Source organism: Haliotis cracherodii, unplaced genomic scaffold (assembly GCF_022045235.1).
Source record: "Haliotis cracherodii isolate W230 unplaced genomic scaffold, xgHalCrac1.p SCAF_6, whole genome shotgun sequence".
Lineage (NCBI taxonomy): Eukaryota > Metazoa > Mollusca > Gastropoda > Lepetellida > Haliotidae > Haliotis > Haliotis cracherodii.
Window position 1 is genome coordinate 52,096,103 of NW_027266319.1, and position 24,426 is coordinate 52,120,528.

The following is a 24,426-nucleotide window of genomic DNA, read 5'->3' on the forward strand; positions in this document are numbered from 1 at the left end:
CAGGGTACCCACAGGACTATACATAGACCCGTGGTATATGGTACATGCTATATTGTTTTATGAAAAAAATGATCTTGAACCCTATGGTTACACTACAAGTCACTTATGTTCACATTTCTTTCTGACTAGGCACCCATTCCTTCTGACTTTTCATATGGTTGAATAAAGATATATACTCACTTAAGTAAACTTCAGTGTATGCATGACAAGATTGTTTAATACATGTATCTAAATACGTTTCGCCAGGGCTGTGGTAAAAAAATTGCATATTTTGAGACATCCCCTGAGACCTACAGCGGGTACCAGGGTAGAGTTGGGTAATACGGGATAGGTACCTAGGTCATTAATTTGGACTCGTCCCAGCCCTGATGAAAATATTTGACTGTAACTGACAACTATTCAATATTTGTTGATGAATTTCAAGGAAAAGATACAACTACTGAAATTTAATATCTAATATTTTTTTCAAGTAAACTTGACCAAATGCATAGTCTTTAGCCACTGCCAACACCATTTTTACAGATCAGAGCCACAGTTCTTACTGTTGAGTTATGAAACAGAAAGCACTCTAATCAGAATTTGCGTAAATCATTACAAATAGACCAAGTTATCCAAACAAATTTGTGCAACATATCATATTTTAAAAAATATTGAGCCGCACAATTTTGTTTCTATTTTCAATTGGACCCTTTTGACATGCAAAATATCTGTAAACCATACAATATGGAAAGTGTGGCGTTATAGAATGTCAGACGATGAGAGCTCAACATGGGGTTGAACTGGTACTTGAACTTGCAGCTCCATCATCTGGGATGGGACAGCGTTTTTGTTGTCCAGATTGTTATACCCTGGCACATAATGTGGGGGATATACCTCTTTTATCTGTAATTATTTTGTTTCCAGAGCGTAACACGAAAACCGTTCAATATGTTTCAACAAAACGTGGCAGATATATCAAACTGATCCTGAAGTGGTGCCTTTTGCTATATACAGATTTTTGGCTTTTTAATTTTTCTCGATTTCCATGGAAACATTATGTACTTAGTCTCATCAGCGGGTGGATTTGATTTCTGGAGCACAGCTCAAACCTTCAACACAACTTTGCAGATATATCAAACAGATCAAATCAAATCAAATGAGCACCTTGATTAAAGACATGAAAAGATGTGGGAAATGTCCGTTGATTCTGAGTTGGCAGTACATGTTTTGCAGATCCTGTAATTGACCAAAATCTGCTAGGCAGTTTATGAACCGGATGTCAATTTTTTCGTTTCCAGATTTTGATTAGACTATGCATAAACTCGATAGTCCAGCCAAAGTATAACTCCTTAATTCGAGCCTAGTTCAGCAAGTGTGGAAACTGTACTTATATAGTCAGTTACCATCCTTGCCTCACGACGGGAAGATGTTTAAAACGTTGTATTGACATGTTAATATTATGTTATCTGCAACCTTCTATTCCTTATCAGGTGGTAGAGTAGACTAGGGTAAGAGGTTAAAGCATTCGCTCATCACGCTGAAGACCTGTTTTCGAATCCCCATGTGGATACAATGTGTGAAGCCCATTTCTAGTGTCCCCTGCCATGATATTGCTGGAATATTACTTAAAGTGGCGTAAAACCATACTCACTCACTCACTCCGTTCCTTGTCTTTGCTGTTAGATTCAATGGTTATGTTGACATGTAAAGGAAGTTTAGCACATTCTCAGTCTCATTGAAATCAGATCTTTTACTCTGACCCCCCAGATTAAGATATGATGACTCTTCCACAGAAGGTAGCATCAGATGAGACCCGTGAAGATTTGGGGTAGAATAGGTCTTCAGCAACCCATACTTGCCTGAAAAGGCGACTATGCTTGTCGTAGGAGGCGACTAACGGGTTGTCAGGCTTGCTGACTTGGTTGATGCATGTCATAGATCCCAATTGCCCCGATCGATGCTCATGATGATCCCTGGATTGTCTCGTCCAGACTCAATTATTTACATATCGCTGTCATATAGCTGGAATATTGCTGAGTGTGGCGTAAAACAACAAACCAAACCAAAAAAGCATCAGATGAGCCCTGAGTGAACTTTGACCACCCAATTTAAATGAAACCTGTGTAAGTTCCTGAGCCATCTGTCAGCTTTCTACAAGATTTGGCTTCATTTCTTTTACTACCTTGATTCTTAACTTTCAGTTTGTACAAATGAAAACCTTCACAGAATGCAAATATTTCTTTGATCGTTACCCGATTTGGGTGTACATGTGACACCGCTCAGATAAGACAGAACAATCCACAATGAATATATACTTTCTACTGTCGGAACTTGTCGTTTTTTTGTTTCTGAATGCCGGAACTGCATGTTTTTAAGTCCCAGGCTTAAATACAGATTTTAATAGTGTAACATATTCAAATTTAAGCCCAGGGCTTAAAAACAAAAAAGGGACCAAAACATTATCGAAAGGATGATTATCTCAAAATTAATAAAACAATGCTCACAAATGGAATGGGAGAGCAATACATTAACATGTTTCTCTTTCAACTTGAATGTTATGAGTCAAGAACACGTTCAAAATGGAAATGACAGCTGTCAAAAAAGTAACAACAAACCACTATCACAATCATGTATATTGGTCATATGCATATAAAATGCCACACTGAGGACCCAGAATATCACATGTTTGGGGCTTGTAAATGTATGAACCTCTAACAGTGATAGGGGCACGGGTGGCCCAGTCGTCAAAGGCGCCGCGATTTGCTGTGCAGAGTTGCGACCCTTGGGCACGCCAGAAACGTATGATTGTGGGTTCGAATCCCAGTTCACCCCGATTATGTTTCTAGGTTTGTCAGCACCATACCCGTGCTCGTGGGTTTCACCGAAGTGGTAAACGTCTGAGACCTGCATCACTTCAGGCTTTCCTCCCACATTAAGCTGACACGCCACGATATAACTGGAATACTGTTAAAAGCGGCGTTAAACCCAACTCACTCACTCACTCTAACAGTTGTAAGGTGAAATATTGGTGCAAATTGGCCATATTATAGAAAGGTGCTACCTACCGTGCTGAAGCACATCCGGTAAGGGATATTTTTCAACTAAATGTAAGCACATGGGCATAAAGTGGTTTTATTTTTCCAGTTTTAAGCACATGGGCTAAATAATGAGGGAGTATAAAAACGTGCAGTCCTGGTTCCCCGCTCGCTCTTTCTGAAACTTTCGAAGCTTTGATGATGATATAACTGATTGGATAATTCTAATTGTGACCTCTGATGGAGGTGTCCTCAGATCTACACAGAGAGGCAAGATTCCTATCAGAGTAAGAGATCTGATGTTAATAAGGTGGATCCATTCTAAGAGCTTCAGATGTACTGTTACTACAAGGAAGTGTCACTGGTCGGGTTTGTTTCTTGTGATCTTTATCTTCATGTATATTGCAAAAAACAGTACTGAGTATTACCAGTTTTTCCTTTCGAAGACATGCAGTCTCCTTGGTGTACCATCTGATCAGGGGTTCGTTTTTCGAAGTAAATGTCAAACATTTCTGAGACATGACCTTTTCAATAAAAAATATAAAAAATTCAATAAAAAAATTCAATGGACTATTGAATTATTTGCACATTGTGTTTGTTAAATAATCTGTGAACATGCCATGGTAGAAGGGGCATTCAACTAATTATTCATTTCAAACTGTCTGAATCAGATTTAATCAAATATTACTTAAACAAATGGAATACCATATTCAACATAATAAGTGCCCCGCTCTAATAAGCGCGATATTTGCTAATATATTGGCTAGTGAACAATCCCAATTAGCACCCCTTCCGTTTTATCAATGTACACAAGTCTTTTTCATTCGTGTAGAATATGCACTTGTGTGTTATATGCACCCTTAATTATGGGGGCGGTAGGGTAGCCTAGTGGTTAAAGCGTTCGCTTGTCACGCCGAAGACCCGGGTTCGATTCCCTCCGGGTACAATGTGTGAAGCCCATTTCTGGTGTCCCCCGTCATGATATTGCTGGAATATTGCTAAAAGGGGCGTAAAACCAAACTCACTCACTCACTTAATTATGGACAATTAAAATCTGGAAAATATATCTGTTGTATACATATATAAACATTTCATTTTTACGATCTTTCAACTCTGTGTTTTTTTTCTCACCAAAATAATATTTTAATAAGAGACCCCTATTTCTAATTTTGAGAGCGACCTGGGCGCTTATTACGTTAAACACGGTAATAGTTGAACACACTCAATAAATGTGACATTAATCTATATTTGTTTAGAAAATCATTACTAAAAAAACATCATTTGATATTGACATCAATCTTACCTCAGGCTGCACACTTGACGCATTGAGTGACAGGTGCTAAGCAAGGTGTCATGCAGATGCACATTTTACACACATACCGTATTCGATGTAATAAGCACCCCACTCAAATAAGCGCCCACGGCGATATTTGCTAATATATTGGCCAGTGAACAATCCTAATTAGCACCCCTTCCGATTGATCAATGTACACAAGACTTATTTATTCGCGTATAATACGCACTCATATGTTATATGCACACTTAATTATAGGCAATTAAATTCTTGAAAAATATATCTGTCGTACATAAACATTTCAGGCTGTCAGCATAAACCACAGAATTTATCTTTTAACTCGTTTCTTTCAGTAAAATAATACTCTAATAAGAGCCCCCTGTTTCTAATTTTGAGAGCGCCCTGGGCGCATATTACGTCAAATATGGTAGTTCCTATACCACACAGCTTGTATCATCATAAAACAGTGAAAACCTGCAACATCATCCTGTTGGTTCATACCTCGATAAGTGGCAGAGCTTTCTTATTTTTAATTGTCCAAATGCATCGATAGGATATAACAGACAATCAACAATGTCACCAGCTAATAATGTTCCTGTGCTATGGCTGAATCTGAGTCCAAGATCTAATTGCAGTGAGAAAGAATTATACTAATCCATAATTATCAGCAAGACATTGATTTTCATCTTGAAAGCCAAAACATCCTTTTCAGTGTGATCCGTTGAATCGGATAACCATGATTTCATTTTCTACTTGATTGGAGTTTGTTGTATTTTAGCCCTGGGCTTAATTATAAGTTTTGCCCATTCTTACTGAGTAATATATTCTTCAAATTTTAGCCCTGGGCTTAATTACAAGTTTTGCCCTGTGTCAATTGAAACATAAAAAAATTACAGACTTAAAAGTTTGAAGTTTAAAGATAATGAGACATTTGGTAACTTAACAAATACTTGAATAATGAGCACCTCTGTGCAGGAAAATACTTGTTCTTAATCGGCCACCTTTTTTGAAAGTGTATTGAAATTTGGCATACTTTAAGTAGTTAGTAGTGAGGCCTTAGACATGTTTAGGTTCCATTTTCGGCAAGGTTATGTCGTGAGTTTGGAACTGGATTCAAGCTTTTCACTTGGTGTCACCAATGTGAAAATGCTGTCCTGAGAAATACAAATCAAAGTTGGTGCACACTTGGAAAACTTTATCTTGACTGCAACAGGAGACAACAGACATACAAGAGACTGGTCGTTCAAAAAGTGACACAGTTCTGTTTTCTTCCAATTAATACAAATATCAATTTGAACAGTATTTAGGGACTCAGATAATTCTTTAAAATATATAAACATGACAGACTTAAAAGTTTGAAGTTTAAAGTTAATGAGACATTTAGTAACTTAACAAATACTTGAATAATGAGCACCTCTGTGAAGGAAAATACTTGCTCTTAATCGGCCATCTTGTTGAAAGTGTATTGAAATTTGGCATACTGGGTACTGTTGTACAAAACAACATTAGCACTACGACAGTCGTAAGTCTATAATTGTTCAGGTATGGGAGTTACGATTACCTCAGCGCTAAGATCACTTTGTACAACGGCACCCAGATAGTTAGTTGTGGGGCCTAAATATTAATTTGAACAGCATTTAGAGACTGATAATTGTCGGGGAGGGTGTTCATGAAAAAATGTTACATTAAATTAGGATTGGCAAAATATGATACAGTCCTAAGACCAATCTAGTCGAGACTATTTACAAGCTTCCACGATAAAGCTGGAATATTACTGACCACAGGTTTCAGTTTCAACGGGGGGGGTTGGGGGGTCGGGTAGCCTAGTGGTTAAAGCGTTCGCTCGTCACGCCGAAGACCCGGGTTCGATTCCCAACATGGGTACAATGTTTGAAGCCCATTTCTGGTGTCCCCCGCTGTGATATTGCTAAAAGCAGCGTAAAACCATACTCAATCACTCACTCATTCAGTTTCAAGGAATTCACACACTACATAACCTACCAGCTGAGCACAGCTCCACAAGCTTTCATGATATTTGATAGCTTGAGATTATAATGGTTTTAGTTGTCCTGATTATCCAACATGAAAACATGTTCATTATCAGAGATTATCCAACAGCCTGTCAAGGTTTCAGCAGAATCAGCTGACAAGGTATAAGTACGTAGGACCGTTTCTCATCAACATCTGTCTGGCACGTCACGTTGTTATCCGTCCGACATACAAATCATATGGATATGACACTCACATACATGTCCCTATGTCATATATAGTGGCATATGTCATGTTCCTGTCTCCTTGGTGTAAAATTGCTAGTAGCTCCACTCAGCATCAGACATCAATATGACAGGTGTTCTCCCAACAGGGACACTGATATTAACAAGCCGTCATGATGTAACCGTAGTAACAGTCAATCACTAGGGCTCTATGTGCACATGAGGAAGACAAGAGCACCATCCTGTGAGCTCGTGAATATAGTTTATGGGTTTTCGATAGTATATCAATGATAGTCAAATAGTGGCAGACATTTGGGATAGTGTCTGTGTCATGTTAGACAAACACTGTTTACATAAGGTACGAGCAGATGGAATGAGTTGCAGTTTTTCGTCTTCTCTACGATAGATTGGTGATGAATTGTAAAATATTTTGTAAACTTGGGTTATCTGGGTTATCTGAAATAAAAAATCAATGTTTTTTTTTAAAATTTGACCTATTTAAAAGAAAGTAAGTATTTGTAAATATAAAACATCATCGACCAGTCTTGATTGTCCCCTGAAACAGATTCTATTGGGCTTATAAAGGGGAATTGTTGGGGAAATTATGGGAATTGATCACTGAAATTCATGGTCTTATTAATTCGACTGATTGCTGATTGTTTAAAGTCTTTTAAAGGCATTTAGAAGTGATACACATAAGGAAGCACATACTCCAAAGGATGAAGGAGTAAGCACATACTCTGAAGGATAAAGGAGTAAGCACATACTCTGTAGGATGAAGGAGTAAGCACATACTTCAAAGGATGAAGGAGTAAGCACATACTCCGAAGGATGAAGGAGTAAGCACATACTCCAAAGGATGAAGGAGTAAGCACATACTCCGAAGGATGAAGGAGTAAGCACATACTCCAAAGGATGAAGGAGTAAGCACATACTCCGAAGGATGAAGGAGTAAGCACATACTCCGAAGGATGAAGGAGTAAGCACATACTCCAAAGGATGAAGGAGTAAGCACATACTCCGAAGGATGAAGGAGTAAACACATACTCCGAAGGATGAAGGAGTAAGCACATACTCCGAAGGATGAAGGAGTAAACGCATACACTGAAGGATGAAGGAGTAAACGCATACTCTGAAGGATGAAGGAGTAAGCACATACTCTGAAGGATGAAGGAGTAAACGCATACTCTGAAGGATGAAGGAGTAAGCACATACTCCAAAGGATGAAGGAGTAAGCACATACTCCGAAGGATGAAGGAGTAAACGCATACTCTGAAGGATGAAGGAGTAAGCACATACTCTGAAGGATGAAGGAGTAAACGCATACTCTGAAGGATGAAGGAGTAAACACATACTCCAAAGGATGAAGGAGTAAGCACATACTCCAAAGGATAAAGGAGTAAACACATACTCTGAAGGATGAAGGAGTAAGCACATACTCCGAAGGATGAAGGAGTAAGCACATACTCCGAAACATTGTGTTCCTCATAATAAAGAAGTTGACATCCATAAATTCTCTTGTTCATACATTGTTTGGATGAAGGAGTAAGCACATACTCAGATGGATGAAGGAGTAAGCACGTACTCAGAAGGATGAAGGAGTAAGCACATACTCCGAAACATTGTGTTCCTCATAATAAAGAAGTTGACATCCATAAATTCTCTTGTTCATACATTGTTTTTTTCTCTGAAAGAAGCCGAGGAATTCCTGGGTGGCCCATTATTATTTTTGAGAACATCCAGCATGTCCATTATTTTGTGTAGACCTGAGAAATATTTCAGAAGCTGCTTTACCTAAGTATTTTATGATTCGTTATTAATATATCTATCCATACTGAACGAAAAAAGGTAGGGATCATGAATATATTTGAGGATATATTTTGAAGTGAAAACTGGAGACACAATTTCATAAAAATATCCCCCAAAGTATTAATGAGCCCTAACTATTTGTGTTCAGTATATTGGGTGCTTTATTAATGTTTGGGTCATTCTGGAAAGATAGCAATGGGGAACGCTTATGGTGTGTTGTGACAAGTGTGGGTCATAAATGTGACTAACGGGATTGGGACTAACTAACCTATGATGCTTATCGTAAGAGGCAACTGACAGAATCGTCTGGTCCAGACTCGATTATTTACAGACCGCCATCTTACACCTGGAATATTGCTGAGTGTGTCGTTAAACAACAAACAAACAAACAAACAAGTGGATCAAAAGATTACACAAATGACATTATCAAGGACAGTCCAGGTTTTAGTTTTCGACATGTCAGCAAGTAGTTCAAGTCTGTGTATCTAATTAACCTTTTGCCAGAGCCCATCACATGCTTCCACAAACACATGTTTTAACCTGTATGTTCTTCTACAATATATAATGAAAAGTTGTTAAAATTATCTGACAACAACATCAGACTTTCCAGCTCTCTGTCTTGGTTGATGCATGTCATCGATCCCAATTGCGTGGATTGATGCTCATGATATCAATCACTAGATTGTCTGGTCCGGACTCGATTATTTACAGACCGCAGTCAAATAGCTGGAATATTACTGAGTGAGGCGTTAAACAACAAACAAAGAAACAAAATCAGACTTTCTGATTGGTCACTCAAGTTGCTTGATTGACAGGTGTCTCTTTAACTCCATGACAGCTTTCATGAACTGTCCTTCATTTTGCTTTTTTTCGTTTTGTTTGTAATTGTGTTTACCTTTATGATTGACAAGGAACAGTATTGAACTTGTGAAGTGACTATGACAGTTTGTGTTTTCAGAGGCTAGGGACGAGCGGAGGATCTGCAGGTACTTCAACACTCCAGGCAAATGTTGGCGCGGAACATATTGCCCATACAGACATGTCCAGCACACCTCAGGTGAGAGAAGAACACTTTAATGATGTAGTCTTTAGTGGACAGGGCAAAGACCAAAGACCTGGGATCAATTCCCAACATGCATGGGTACAAGATTTCTGTCCCCTGCTGTGAGTTTGCTTGAGTATTGTTAAAAGCGGCGCCATAACCTTTTTGTCTTCTTCTGCTTTGTGGACAATCCCTTGGATATTCCTGGAAGAATAGGTCAGTCAGGATCTATGTTTTGGCTTGTCAGTCCCAGACAAATTCTGCAATTCTGTGATGACGTAACGATTTACAGAAAATGTAACTTGACACAGAATTGCAGAAAAATTATGGAATTTGCGTATTTTTATCTATCAATACACTAATTCTTCATTATTTTCAAGCTTTTCTATCAAATTTTGCACTTCAACATATTTTACATATTCTTGTGATATTATGACTACATGAACAATGTTATTATCTGACCATAAATGTTTATCAGTTACGGTATGCATACTTATTTGCATAATATTTTGTCTTATGATAACCGTTTATAATGACCATTTTTGGAATTATTTTGTTTATTTGATTCAACTTTTCGACAGCGAGTTGTTGCACTCTTACATTGCCGAGTTATTTAAGAATCATAATTCGCCTGCTACCAGTCTAATCATATCATTGGGCAGTTGTCAGTTGGTATTTATCAAAATGATAACATGGATGTATTTGTCACAAAAACCAGAGCTTATCAACGCTTAACCATCGAAGACAGGAAATGTTTCAGCTGTTTGAGGGGTGAAATGTTCAAGCTTTATGTATACAGAATGTTGAAAAGCTGTTCTATCTAGAACGTATATGCAAGAGATTGAATTTTTTAAAGAAAAATAAATTATCGCTGATTTCGTCTGGAACTGGCTTAAATAATACATGTCATTGTGCCCAGATGGAGTGGATCTTGTACTCATAATTTTTTATGTGAAGTTTGCTAGATTTATGGCTTTTCCATTGGATGAGACATCAGTCACATGACCTCGAAACGGACATTCATAAATGTATGAAACACACATTTTGACATTCTTATGTTTTTCACAAGACTGGATTTTTGAAATGACAAACACTCATGTACTACTTTGTTATCTCGTCAGGGAAACCGCTTGGAATTCCCCAGCACGAATAAAGTACATGAGCATTGTTTCCAATTAGGGCTGGGACGGGTAACTTGGGTACTCGGGCCGGGTGGGTCCTGTAGGACCCGAGTGCCCAAAGTACTACCCGGACCTGTGGTTAGTCACGTGATATATTGTTAATAGCAAAGATTATCTAGAACTTTCACAGTTGCACTATAAGTGACTAGTGTCCGCATTTCTTTCTGACTATGCACACATTCCTTCTGACTTTATATGTTTGAATATAGATAGAGCTTCAGTCAACTTCAGTGTAGGCATGACCAGATCGTTTTATTTGAGTATCTAAATACATTTTGCCAGGCTTCGGTCAAACTATTCCCAATTGGACATTTGTACCTATCTCTTGAGACCAAAACCGGGTACCCGGGTTGGGTCGGGTAATAGTAGGGTGGGTACCCGGGTAGGGTCGGGTAGTAGTGGGGTGGGTACCCAGGTAGGGTCGGGTAATAGTGGCATGGGTACCCGGGTAGGGTCGGGTAATACTGGGGTGGGTACCCGGGTTGGGTCGGGTAATAGTAGGGTGGGTACCCGGGTAGGGTCGGGTAATAGTGGGGTGGGTCCCCGGATAGGGTCGCGTAATAGTGGGGTGGGTACCCGGGTAGGGTCGGGTAATAGTGGGGTGGGTACCCGGATAGGGTCGGGTTATAGTGGGGTGGGTACCCGGGTAGGGTCGGTCAATAGTGGGGTGGGTACATGGGTAGGGTCGGGTAATAGTATGGTGGGTACCCGGGTAGGGTCGGGTAATAGTGGGGTGGATACCCGGGTAGGGTCGGGTAATAGTGGGGTGGGTACCCGGGTAGGGTCGGGTAAAAGTGGGGTGGGTACCCGGGTAGGGTCGGGTAATAGTAGGGTGGGTACCCGGGTAGGGTCGGGTAATAGTAGGGTGGGTACCCGGATAGGGTCGAGTAATAGTGGAGTGGGCACCCAGGTAGGGTCGGGTAATAGTAGGGTGGGTACCCGGGTAGGGTCGGGTAATAGTAGGGTGGGTACCCGGGTAGTGTCGGGTAATAGTGGGGTGGGTATGCGGCTAGGGTGGGGTAATAGTGGGGTGGGTACCCGGGTAGGGTCGGGTAATAGTAGGGTGGGTACCCAGGTAGTAAATTCCCAGCCCTATTTCCAATCATTAAGACACTTTAATCTTGAACTGAGTGTTTCTGTATACAGTGGAAAAATATTTGACTGAATGCTTGTGCACAATTATCCTAGCAACGACACATCCTCATGAAGAAATGCACATCCAAACTATCGACTTGAAACGTGTCTAGACTGACACTGACAGTTTACAGCAATTTATGAATTTACCTCTTCATTATGACGTTTTAATGATCAGCCAGTTAAGATCAATGATGAGATACCCTTGTGATGGCCACAGGTTCATTAACAACATATTTTTAGATCTGACCCATCACGTTTATCGTGTCGGCCATTTCGACGTTCTGTACTTGATGTAAATGTATTACGATGCACTCACTGAGACTGACATACTGAGATAGTTCTTCACAGGCCTTCCTCATCTCATGATGATATTACTTGAATTTATTTGTGGTAACCAAACTACAAAGATGCTACTGAGCACGTTGAGCACACATACACTTATGTCACCTCTCTTTTGAGGACTATTTTATTTTAAGATACATCTGGTTGTGGTACGTGCATCAACATGAAATACTGTTCAAGTTGTTAATTAACCTGATTAAACTCGTCAAATCTAGTGCCGATAATTTAGAAGCCTTGACACTGAGTAGAAACTCCACCTGTGTGACCTATAAATGACTTGTCAGATCTTCACACAGGGAGATTTGAATGAGATTGACAGAGACCATGCTTCTTGTACGAGATAATAAGGAATAAAAGACTTGGAATGGTACAGGGGACAAGAAGATGAATTTAATGCAGTAACAGAAATATCATACTCTGATATTTGCCTGCTCCAGCACTGATTTCACTTCACTTTCTTTCGGGGATGTCCTGACCAGAAAGTCCCATTGGAAATTTTCAGGGCAGAATCCCAGGGCAGATCTGTCCCCAAGATTAGTGTGGAGCCCTCCAATATCTGACCTGGCAGATAGATATGTGTGACACTTTGCCCCATGGCATGGATTAATGCTGATGCTATCTACTAATGGTTCAATTCAATCAATGAGGTTCCAGTGATTTATCTATCCCTGACAGGTATACTTGGCCCCATTTCTGCAGCATACGTCAGTAGAATTCCCATATTGGAATTAAAAATGTCCCAATATATATTGATATGATTAATATATTGCTAACGTGATGGCCTTATAGAGGTGAGTTGTATTTCACTAATCACAGCTCCATTAAGGGGAAGAGGCTTTCAGGCTACGTTTATCATTATTGCATTAAATGCAATGTGAAAACACCAGAATTTAAGCCTGAAAATAATCAGTGACAGGGATTATTTTGTATGAATGTGTGGTGGTGCAAGGAATTACACGCCTGTTCATGACTCTCTCCACTCTTTCGGAGCACAGCGAAAAAACTATTCAAGATTCATCCACAAAACTTGGTAGATGTATTAATCAGGGGATAAAGTGGGATCATAAGCTATTTTTAGAATGTTTCCATGGCAACAAGTTTGACTTGATTCTGTTCATAGTGGTGTGTTTGTCTGACCATATCTCTGAATCTGATGGGTATTCTTACATATAAACTTTGCACACACAAAGACCAGGTTGTCAATTGGTGCCTTTTGCTATTTTGGGATTTTTTTCATGTTGATATTTTTTCCTTTCCATTGCAGTAAGTTTGACACTAACTCACATTGATGTGTACCTGACACAGAATTACAAAGTTCCAAATTGCTATTCCATGGTATTGTTTTGATAGCTCAATAACTACTCTTGTATACAGACAGATTAGATAGAGATTCTCTCATCAAGCTTGACTTAAAGTAACATTTAGATTTTGTCAATTTCCAAGAGAAAAATTCATAACATTCATCGACATTATTTAAATGTCCAAGTGATTGTGTTAAAATCTCACGTGCCCAAATCACCCTCTGAAACAAACCTTTTTGGGGACATGGTTGAAAGCTACCAAATATTTTCAATGGCTGGTACATAGATTTTATTGCAGTGTCTACTATATAACCTATCTTGTGATGCGAAGCAGCTATGCATCCGTTCTATTTTTCATGGACTGTTGATTTTGTATGATTATCATGCTAAAATGGTAAACGCATGTGTTGCCGGAAATTGTACCAAGTCTACAGTTACCAGATCCTGTAATGTTTGCTTTCATCACATTCCGTCCTATTTGTCTGTCCATGATGAAAGGATAAAGTTTTTTGTTGGTAAAACAACTCAACTGGCTGCCAGAGAAATTTTCGCAATTATGTTGCCGACAAAGTGGCCTCAGCACTGACGAGATAACAACATTGCATACAAATGTGTGAAACCTTTGAGCTTGACATTGTGAATACTGTCATAGCGACTGATTTACAACACCCATTGTCTGAAGAACATTTAATTGCAAAGGCTCATTACCCTGGAGCCATGCCTTGAAACACTTAATTGCTGTTATTTATAAGATGCTAATCCTAATTGTTAATCCCCATCTTTGTGTACATCGACTGTCTGCCATCCTGCTAATGAATTACTGTTTATATTTATATTTATTACTTGCTAAATGTCAGGTGACCATGGCTATATACAGTCAAGTCTCGTTAATCCGACACTCGTTAATCCGACAATCGGCTTTATCCGACACTAATGATGGGAACCGATTAAATCAGTGCTATTTAGACCCGTTAATCCGACAGTCTCGCACTCCGACTCCGACACACCTAATTTGCAGCGAAATACCGAAATCACTCATTAATCAGTCTCGTTAATCCGACACAGTGATCAGCGTACTCCGTGGTCATCTGCCCACGAGTACACAGCCAGTGTTTTGATGCGAGGCGAGTCGGCTGGTAGCTGCATATTACAAAGCTGCAGCGATAAACTTGCTTAACAATAAACAATTAATGCTTTAAATAAAGAAAACAGGATAATTCACATGCTTAGATTACCTCAATCTTATTAAAATCAGATACAAGTTCTCGCTATCGACGAGGACATCCCATTACAAGTCATGTCAGAACAACCTTTCGCGAACTATGACCTACCAATGAAATGACCAACAGGAAGTCGACGTTAGCCACTTAGAAAGCAGCTTTCTTAAGCTTTGGGTACCAGTTTCAAAGTTGCGACTTCCATTCAAGACTATGCTTTTTAAAGTATTTTGAATCTGTCAAACAGTCCGTAACAGTTGTTTTGTGTTAAACTTTAGAGGTTGAATGATTAGAAAACATATTCCACCAATAATTTAACATAACAATATGAATATATATTTCATATTTTTTATAACGTGTTTGAATCCTTATCTATCGTGTAGTTGTCCGATTTTCGATCACGAACGTTGATACTACTAAATTTCGTTTATCCGACATACTCGTTAATCCGACACAATCATATGCAACCATCGATGTCGGATTAACGGGACTTGACTGCATAAGCCTTGGTCCAGAGAGGGGAAAAAAAGGAGAGGAGGAGAAAAGCAAGGTCTTACCCTTAGCCTAGCTAGGGTTAGGCTGGGTGCTCCGGGGCACCAAGACAACAACCACAACCACTATGTGCTGACCTGGCACAAAGTGTCTTTTGTATGTATTTATCTACATGTATAAAGTACAACTGTTTATACCGCAAGCCATCGTCTCCAAGTTGTCACTTCCTACTGAGAACCATATGTCGGCCCCTTGCATATATGAGTATGCAAATTATTCATTAATCAACGTCAGACAGACACGCGTTGTTAATACTAATGTTACAAGTAATATTTAGTAAGGATAAGAATTTATGGATGAGCAACTTCTTCATTACAATTAAGAGCTAAGAGCGACGTTTCGGTGTAGCCAGGTTCTAACACCATTATCAAGCAAGCGATATACAGGGTATGGTTGACAAGTATATATACAGGTAGGAGGCAGTGTTTATACAGTAGAGTAGATGTCAGATGTATTTATACTGGAGTGGAGAAGCCTGTTATGTACACACTAGGGTATAGTAACGACAATTATCGGTGAAGTCAGTGACATAAACAAAGGGCGATGTCAGTTATATAAACTACAGGATTATAGCTGATTGGCCGGAGTCCATACCACACAACCAACTAAAACCACACAATCCCTCCGACTCCCAAACAACCAATCAATATTCACGGCAGAACTAATGGGCATGGCCTCAGCCCTCCATAATCAAGAATAAAAAAAACACAAAAAAATCCTAATACTTACCGACTCCCTAAGTGGACTGCAAGCCCTCCAAAACAAAAATACCAAAAACCGACCTAAATTAATAAATCAGTTACTTAAAAGCTCCAACGACCTAACTAAGGCAGGCAAACAGATAACCTTCGTGTGGATACCCGCCCACGTAGGAATATACGGTAATAATTTTTTAATTTGACATTTACACGACATATGGCTTTTCCATTGGACGAGAGGTCAGTCACATGACCGCGAAGTTGACGTTCATAAGTGTATGAACGACACAATTTGACGTTCATACGTTTTTCACGAGACCGTGTTCTTGAAATGACGTAAACACTGACGGACTACTTCCACATTCCTGGGGAAACCCCTGGGAATTCCCTAGCACGAAAACATACATAAGCATTATTTCTGATCATTTAGAACATTTTATCTTGGTCTCAGTATTTCAGTATACATTGAGAAACGTAAGAGACCTTGACTGCATGATTGTTCACGAATTTCCTCGCTACGGCCCATCCTAATGTACAAACCGTCTCCAGCAATCTACGAATTTACCTTGGTGTCTTTGACGCATCTTTAATCACCTTTCAATAATTGGTCAGTTGATCAATTATGACTAACACTTGTAACCGCCACAGGTTCATTAACAACTTCGGAAATCCTCCCGTCACGTTTATCGTGTCGGCCATTGTGACGTCTTGTACTTGATGTAATTTATGTATTATGACGCGCTGTCATTGTGACTGACTTACTGAGGTAGTTCATTACAGACCTTTCTCATCTAATGGGGATATTATATGAACACATGTGTTGCGGAAGATATTTCTGAAGAGCAAGTTCTGCATCCATACACTCATGTGACCTCTCTTTTGGGGGATCTATTTTATTCCGCGATATAGCTGGTTGTTGTTTGGCTGTCAGTGTAAACATGAAGTCACACATACTAAATAAAATTGTGTTTAGATCTTGGCCTACGTCCTTTGAGGAAAGAAATTGTTATAAAAAAATCGCAAGCTCCAATGTTCATACAGTTCGGCCCTCACTCTATGCAGGTTCATACTCCAATGAACTCACACAAAGTGAAGGTCAATTCTTAAATGAAAACGCTGATAAGGCAGCTAAACTATCCCTCAAAATCCCAGAAATAAGCTTAAACTTACCCATCTCAAAATCAGAAATTAAAAGCGTAAACAAGCAAAAAATCACCAAAAAATGGCATACCCTATATCTAAACTCAAATAGCCAAATTCAAAAAGTACTCAGCAAACCACTAACCAAACCAAAAATTCTCCATCCATCAAAAAAATCCACAGAGTAATCACTAAACTCCAAACAGGACACACCAACCTAAATAACCACCTAAATAAAAATTAAAAAAACATACTACAGGTAACTGCCCACACTGCAAACAACTAGAAACCCCAGAACACGCACTCATCCACTGCACACACTACCTAACACATCGAACCGCATTACAAACCACCCTCAATCTAAACAAGGCTCTCACTCTAGAAGCAATACTAAACCCTCAAAATAAACTAGAAAACTTCAAGGCCTTAGGCATATTCTTAATCAAAACGGAACTAATAAAACGCATCTAAAAACACTATAATCTACCAAATCAAAATTACATAAACAAACAAACATCCACCATACCAAGCTCCCTTAGTTCTCATCCCCAACCCCATCGACATCTATTCCAGATCTCAAAATTCCCAAATTCTATATAAGCAACCCCTAAAGCCCCCTCTTGGGTTGCACACACCACTTTCACCCCTTTCGGAAACACATTAAATGGCCTGGCCGGGCCCGTGTGCGAAATACACATCAGTCGGAAAGCGCACGTTAAATCTCCAAAGTAAGTAAGTAAGTAAGCTGATTGGGGTCAAATTGTTTGATAGGCATTTTTTAGAAGTTGACAGGTGACAAGGTAGACACAATTTATGGATAACAGCTTCTTTGATATTGTAAAAAGTGAAATTTTGGTATAGATCCTTATACCGTTCTCAAGCAAGACGGAATGAGGAATGTTGATGGCTTCTTGTAGTTTTCTGATTTTGATGTCTTTGAGGTTGGTGGTGAGGGCTTTGATTTTATCCCACTGGATGCTGTGGCTTGGGTTGTCAAGGATGTGGTCTGAGAGAGCTGATTTAGAGTCATCTTTGGAGACTGGGCTTTGATGTTCTTTAATTCAGGTTTTGAGGGGCCTACATGTTTCACCTATGTAAGCTTGTCCACAACTGCACGGAATGTGGTACACTGCTCCTGGTGGTTCTAGCTTGTGGCTTCAACCGTCAATCAACCGTGACCATGGCTATTACATACCCCCTGTAGAGACGTGGTTCTTAGAGATTACTGTTTGTTGTGTTTTTGTTCGGATTTCCCTCCAGTATTGTATCAACCAGTTGGAATTACAATGAGTACTGAACATGAAAATCACCCGGCATGTCTCAAGTGCAGACAAACTTTCTCCACCTTGGATCCTCACAATTTATGTTGTGGACGGTGATCTCCCATGCTCCCATCACACGGATAAATCCGTTACAATTAATGCAAGTGCCAGAAGCAAGACGTAGACAAGCGTCCGAAGTCCAAAGACATTGAACGCAGACTGTCCCCTGCAACGAAACCTAAGAGGGACACCAAGCTGGTTGTCCCATCCTCCGTTTCTGGCACCAAACCACAAGCAACTACCTGCACTGTCAGTGGCTGAGGATAATGTCTCAGATAGCTTCCTTACGGTCGACGTCCCTACCATCTTTTGTTGGTATGTTCTTTGACACTGCACTCACCAAAATTCCAGCTATATGACGGCGGTCTGGAAATAATCAAGTCTGGACCAGACAATCCAGTGATTGACATCATGAGCATTGATCCACGCAATTGGGATCCGATGACATGCAACAACCAAATCAGCGAGTCCGACCACCCGATACCGTTAATTGCCTCTTACAATAAGCATAGTCGCCTTTTACGGCAAGCAAAAGTTGCTCAAGACCTATTCTACCCCAGATCTTCACGGGTTCCCTACCATCCTGGTTCAATGGTATGTCCCCAGGGTGTCTATGCCTCCTCAGACGTCCCCATGGTCCTATCTACGGACAACACATCTCAGCCAGTCACTGGTCGACCCTCCCAGTGATTTTCTGTCCCCGCTCCTTAAAAGGAAGTTCCTGTCATTATCAAACGCTCCTCTTCGCCTAAGAATACAGTCACCCCTAAATCAGCTGTGACTGTTTCAACATTGGCCCAGGATAGTGACCCGCGTTTGTCCTCAACTTGGCACAAGGATTGGCGCTTCTACCACGTATCGCCATTCCAAGGATCAATGATCAGGGGATCAAGGCTCTTAGGACCACTCCTCTAAGGTTCGACTTTCCAGGATTGCCGTTCATGTTCGCCAGATCGCCGCACACGGGATCAACACTCTCGTGAAGCAGTTGGGATTGTTGCATATAGCATATGGATCTGTTTCATCCAATGCATGGCTACACTTATGCATCTTCTTATCCTGACTACTGCTCCCATACTGACTACTACCACTGTTCACTTCCCCGGGATTGTCTTTAGTACACAATCGCCGTGACAATCATCGTTGTCTCCTTGACTCTCCTCTACCACTGTCTCCTTGATTCTCTGAACCACAGTCTCCTTGACTCTGTGAACCTCTGTCTCCTTGACTCTCTGAACCACTGTGTCCATGACTCTCCTTGAACCACTGTCTCCTTGATTCTCTGAACCACCATCTCCTTGACTCTCTGAACCACCATCTCCTTGATTCTCTGAACCACCATCTCCTTGACTCTCTGAACCACTGTCTCCTTGACTCTCTGAACCACTGTCTCCTTGATTCTCTGAACCACCATCTCCCTGACTCTCTGAACCACTGTATCCTTGATTTTCTGAACCACCGTCTCCTTGACTTTCTGAACCACCATGTCTTTAGTACACAATCGCCTTGACAATCATCGTTGTCTCCTTGACTCTCCTGAACCACTGTCTCCCTGACTCTCCTTGAACCACTGTCTCCTTTATTCTTCTTGAACCACTGTCTCCTTGACTCTCTGAACCACTGTGTCCATGACTCTCCTTGAACCACTGTCTCATTGACTCTCTGAACCACTGTCTCCTTGATTCTCTGAACCACCATCTCCTTGACTCTCTGAACCACTGTCTCCTTGATTCTCTGAACCACTGTCTCCTTGACTTTCTAAACCACCATCTCCTTGACTCTCTGATCCACTGTCTCCTTGACTCTCTGAACCACCATCTCCTTGACTCTCTGAACCACTGTCTCCTTGACTCTCTGAACCACTGTCTCCTTGATTCTCTGAACCACCATCTCCCTGACTCTCTGAACCACTGTATCCTTGATTTTCTGAACCACCGTCTCCTTGACTTTCTGAACCACCATGTCTTTAGTACACAATCGCCGTGACAATCATCGTTGTCTCCTTGACTCTCCTGAACCACTGTCTCCCTGACTCTCCTTGAACCACTGTCTCCTTGATTCTTCTTGAACCACTGTCTCCTTGACTCTCTGAACCACTGTGTCCATGACTCTCCTTGAACCACTGTCTCATTGACTCTCTGAACCACTGTCTCCTTGATTCTCTGAACCACCATCTCCTTGACTCTCTGAACCACTGTCTCCTTGATTCTCTGAACCACTGTCTCCTTGACTTTCTAAACCACCATCTCCTTGACTCTCTGATCCACTGTCTCCTTGACTCTCTGAACCACCATCTCCTTGACTCTCTGAACCACTGTCTCCTTGACTCTCTGAACCACTGTCTCCTTGATTCTCTGAACCACCATCTCCCTGACTCTCTGAACCACTGTATCCTTGATTTTCTGAACCACCGTCTCCTTGACTTTCTGAACCACCATGTCTTTAGTACACAATCGCCGTGACAATCATCGTTGTCTCCTTGACTCTCCTGAACCACTGTCTCCCTGACTCTCCTTGAACTACTGTCTCCTTGATTCTTCTTGAACCACTGTCTCCTTGACTCTCTGAACCACTGTGTCCATGACTCTCCTTGAACCACCATCTCCTTGACTCTCCTTGAACCACCATCTCCTTGACTCTCCTTGAACCACCGTCTCCTTGACTCTCTGAACCACTGTCTCCTTGAATCTCCTTGAACCACAGTCGCTTTTGACTCTCTGAACCACTGTCTCCTTGACTGTCCTTGAACCACTGTCTCCTTGACTTTCTGAACCACTGTCTCCTTGACTCTCTGAACCACTGTCTCCTTGATTCTCTGAACCACCATCTCCTTGACTCTCTGAACCACTGTCTCCTTGATTTTCTGAACCACCGTCTCCTTGACTTTCTGAACCACCATCTCCTTGACTCTCTGAACCACTGTCTCCTTGACTCTCTGAACCACTGTCTCCTTGATTCTCTGAACCACCATCTCCCTGACTCTCTGAACCACTGTATCCTTGATTTTCTGAACCACCGTCTCCTTGACTTTCTGAACCACTGTCTCCTTGACTCTCTGAACCACTGTCTCCTTGATTCTCTGAACCACCATCTCCTTGACTCTCTGAACCACTGTCTCCTTGATTTTCTGAACCACCGTCTCCTTGACTTTCTGAACCACCATCTCCTTGACTCTCTGATCCACTGTCTCCTTGACTCTCCTTGAACCACTGTCTCCTTGGCTCTCCTTGAACCACTGTCTCCTTGACTCTCTGAACCACTGTCTGCTTGACTCTCTGAACCACTGTGTCCATGACTCTCTAAACCATTGTCTCCTTAACTCTCCTTGAACCACCATCTCCTTGACTCTCCTTGAACCACCATCTCCTTGACTCTCCTTGAACCACCGTCTCCTTGACTCTCTGAACCACTGTCTCCTTGAATCTCCTTGAACCACAGTCGCTTTTGACTCTCTGAACCACTGTCTCCTTGACTGTCCTTGAACCACTGTCTCTTTGACTCTCTGAACCACTGCCTACTTGACTCTCTGAACCACTGTCTCCTTGACTCTCCTTGAACCACTGTCTCCTTGACTCTCTGAACCACTGTCTCCTTGACTTGCCTTTAACCAATGTCTCTTTGACTCTCTGAACCACTGCCTACTTGACTCTCTGAACCACTGTCTCCTTGACTCTCCTTGAACCACTGTCTCCTTGACTCTCTGAACAACTGTCTCCTTGACTTGCCTTTAACCACTGTCTCTTTGACTCTCTGAACCACTGCCTACTTGACTCTCTGAACCACTGCCTACTTGACTCTCTGAACCACTGTCTCCTTCAACCACTGTTTCTATGACTCTCTAAACCATTGTCTCCTTGACTCTCCTTGAACCACCATCTCCTTGACTCTCCTTGAACCACCATCTCCTTGACTCTCCTTGAAACACTGTCTCCTTGACTCTCTGAACCACTGTCTCCTTGAACCACTGTGTCCATGACTCTCTAAACCATTGTCTCCTTGAATCTCCTTGAACCACCATCTCCTTGACTCTCTGAACCACCATCTCTTTGACTCTCCTTGAACACTGTCTGCTTGACTCTCTGAACCACCATCTCCTTGACTCTCTGAACCACTGTCACCTTGACTCTACTTGAACCACTGTCTGCTTGACTCTCTGAACCACAATCACCTTGACTCTACTTGAACCACTGTCTCCTTGACTCACTCCTTTACAAACTTGTTGACTACATCTTGACTCTATGACCAACTCTCTGCTTGTTCCAGGCATCACCCAGGACCAGGAGGCCGTGGTCGTCTTGGAGGAGGACCAGATAGAACTGCTGCCAGACGAGGGGTCCATGGTTGCTGTGGAGGTCACCAGCATCCTCAGTCCACGTCACTTCTACCTCACACTTCCCTTCGGCAGCAAACCTATTGAACAGCTAAAAGAACAACCAAAAGGAGGTGGGCTATGTCTTTAGAATTATAACAATTAAATTTTGCATAATTCTACCATCACTTTTAAAAATACTCAATTCAGATTGGTAGATCAGAGGTTTCAAATCACAATAACAACCCCCATTGAAATTCACATCACCCTGGAAGCTAATATTTATGTAAAGACATTCTTTCTTAATCATTGTCAATTGATAGATAATTTAGTTTCAAATAAAAAAATGTAACAAATGTAGTTGACAAAATGGTTAGGAGCGAGCGTGAAATGTTGATATTCCTGTACATCATATTTATTGTGATGCTATGCTCAGACCTCCAATGTCAGTTATATGTGTGGTGTGCCATGCATGATACGCTTCATATTTGTTTATTATGGCTTGTTTACTTACTGTCTGCTTACGAAGTAGTCTTGATAGTGCCATCAATTGTAACCTCATGCTTCATGTTTTGTTCAAAATTCAACTTAGCATCATAAAGTGTCTACAGGTCACATCACATAATAAATATAGGAAGGACACAGATGTCTGGTCGAAATATTTTGTGTGCTGTGTTTTGTATTGTAACATCACTCATCTGTAACTACCATGTCCGTTTGGTCACAGTTGATGATGAAGACTACGAGGAAACCTTGGAGGACCTCATCAGAAGCATGAAGTAAGTGCATCCTAGGAAACTCACTGGTGTGGTGACATAGTGTAGTGTTGTGAGGGACATGGTGTAGTATTGTGAGGGCTTTTACAGTTGCATTCTCCCTAAGGTGAGAGAGATACCCGCACTTTACTCGACAAGACAATAATAGGTCTCAAGATTAAGTATTCGGCTGAATGGCAGCTGCCATTTAATTACAAAACAGACAGTCGTCTAGACGGCTCACAGGTAAGTGCGCCGACATGTGCCTAAGATCATAAAATGGACAATCTTTGGTACATCTAATTTATTGTTGTCTCACGCCAGAGCTGTGAATAATTCTGTTCATTGAACAATTGGAATTCAGGAAGTTATCAATAATTGTTTTACATAACATAAGATAAGTCGTTTACAACATAATATTATCATGTCTGGAAGTACTACAGTCAAAACCATATATTTTAATATCAATTTAATGACAGACTGTGATTTCCAAGTCCCGATTATCAAATCAATGAGGTATCAGTTTCACCACATTCGTCTTCTCTAACTGCCTTCACAAAAACATTCCAGCCCTTAATTACCGAGGCAGCTCTGACGTAGTAGCATTACATTCGCTGTGTTTGCAGCATATAAGATGTGTAATCTGTGGAGTAACTAAAGTAATTGTATGGCTGAAATCTTACTTGCATGGTTGTTTTAATAGAAAAGTTACGTTTCAAAAACACAATTGTTCTTATATATTGTTTTTAGGTTTGGTATATGAATACTAGAGAAGATTTTTTATACACATAAAACTGATCAAAAATACAGCTGAACAATAGAAAAATCAAATTTTAATTACATCACTGTGTCAATAATTATTGACTGATTCCATCAAACAACTGTCAAACCTTTTATTGCCATGTACGTACATGTACACAGGAAGTCGGCGCTGTCTGAGGTAAATAAATGTGGTTTTATGACGGGAGATCGGACGAACCGTGAACCAGGGGCATGCGACGTAATTACACCTAAAGGTGGTAGAACCAGGGTATTGTCTCTTGAACTGGCTAATTGACCATACATATGGTAACTATATTGTTTTTGACACCCGTATTTCA

General features: G+C 40.8%; 1 protein-coding gene across 1 annotated transcript in view; it reads left to right on the top strand.

Annotated features, from left to right (window-relative positions):
* Nucleotides 1-24,426, top strand: part of LOC139445491 (tudor domain-containing protein 1-like) — a 96,510-nt gene that overhangs the window by 64,323 nt on the left and 7,761 nt on the right. Inside the window, exons 11-13 of the mRNA XM_071226632.1 lie at nucleotides 9,289-9,387; nucleotides 22,526-22,705; nucleotides 23,299-23,350. Of these exons, the coding sequence (XP_071082733.1) occupies nucleotides 9,289-9,387; nucleotides 22,526-22,705; nucleotides 23,299-23,350 (331 nt within the window). The remainder of the gene's footprint in view (nucleotides 1-9,288; nucleotides 9,388-22,525; nucleotides 22,706-23,298; nucleotides 23,351-24,426) is intronic.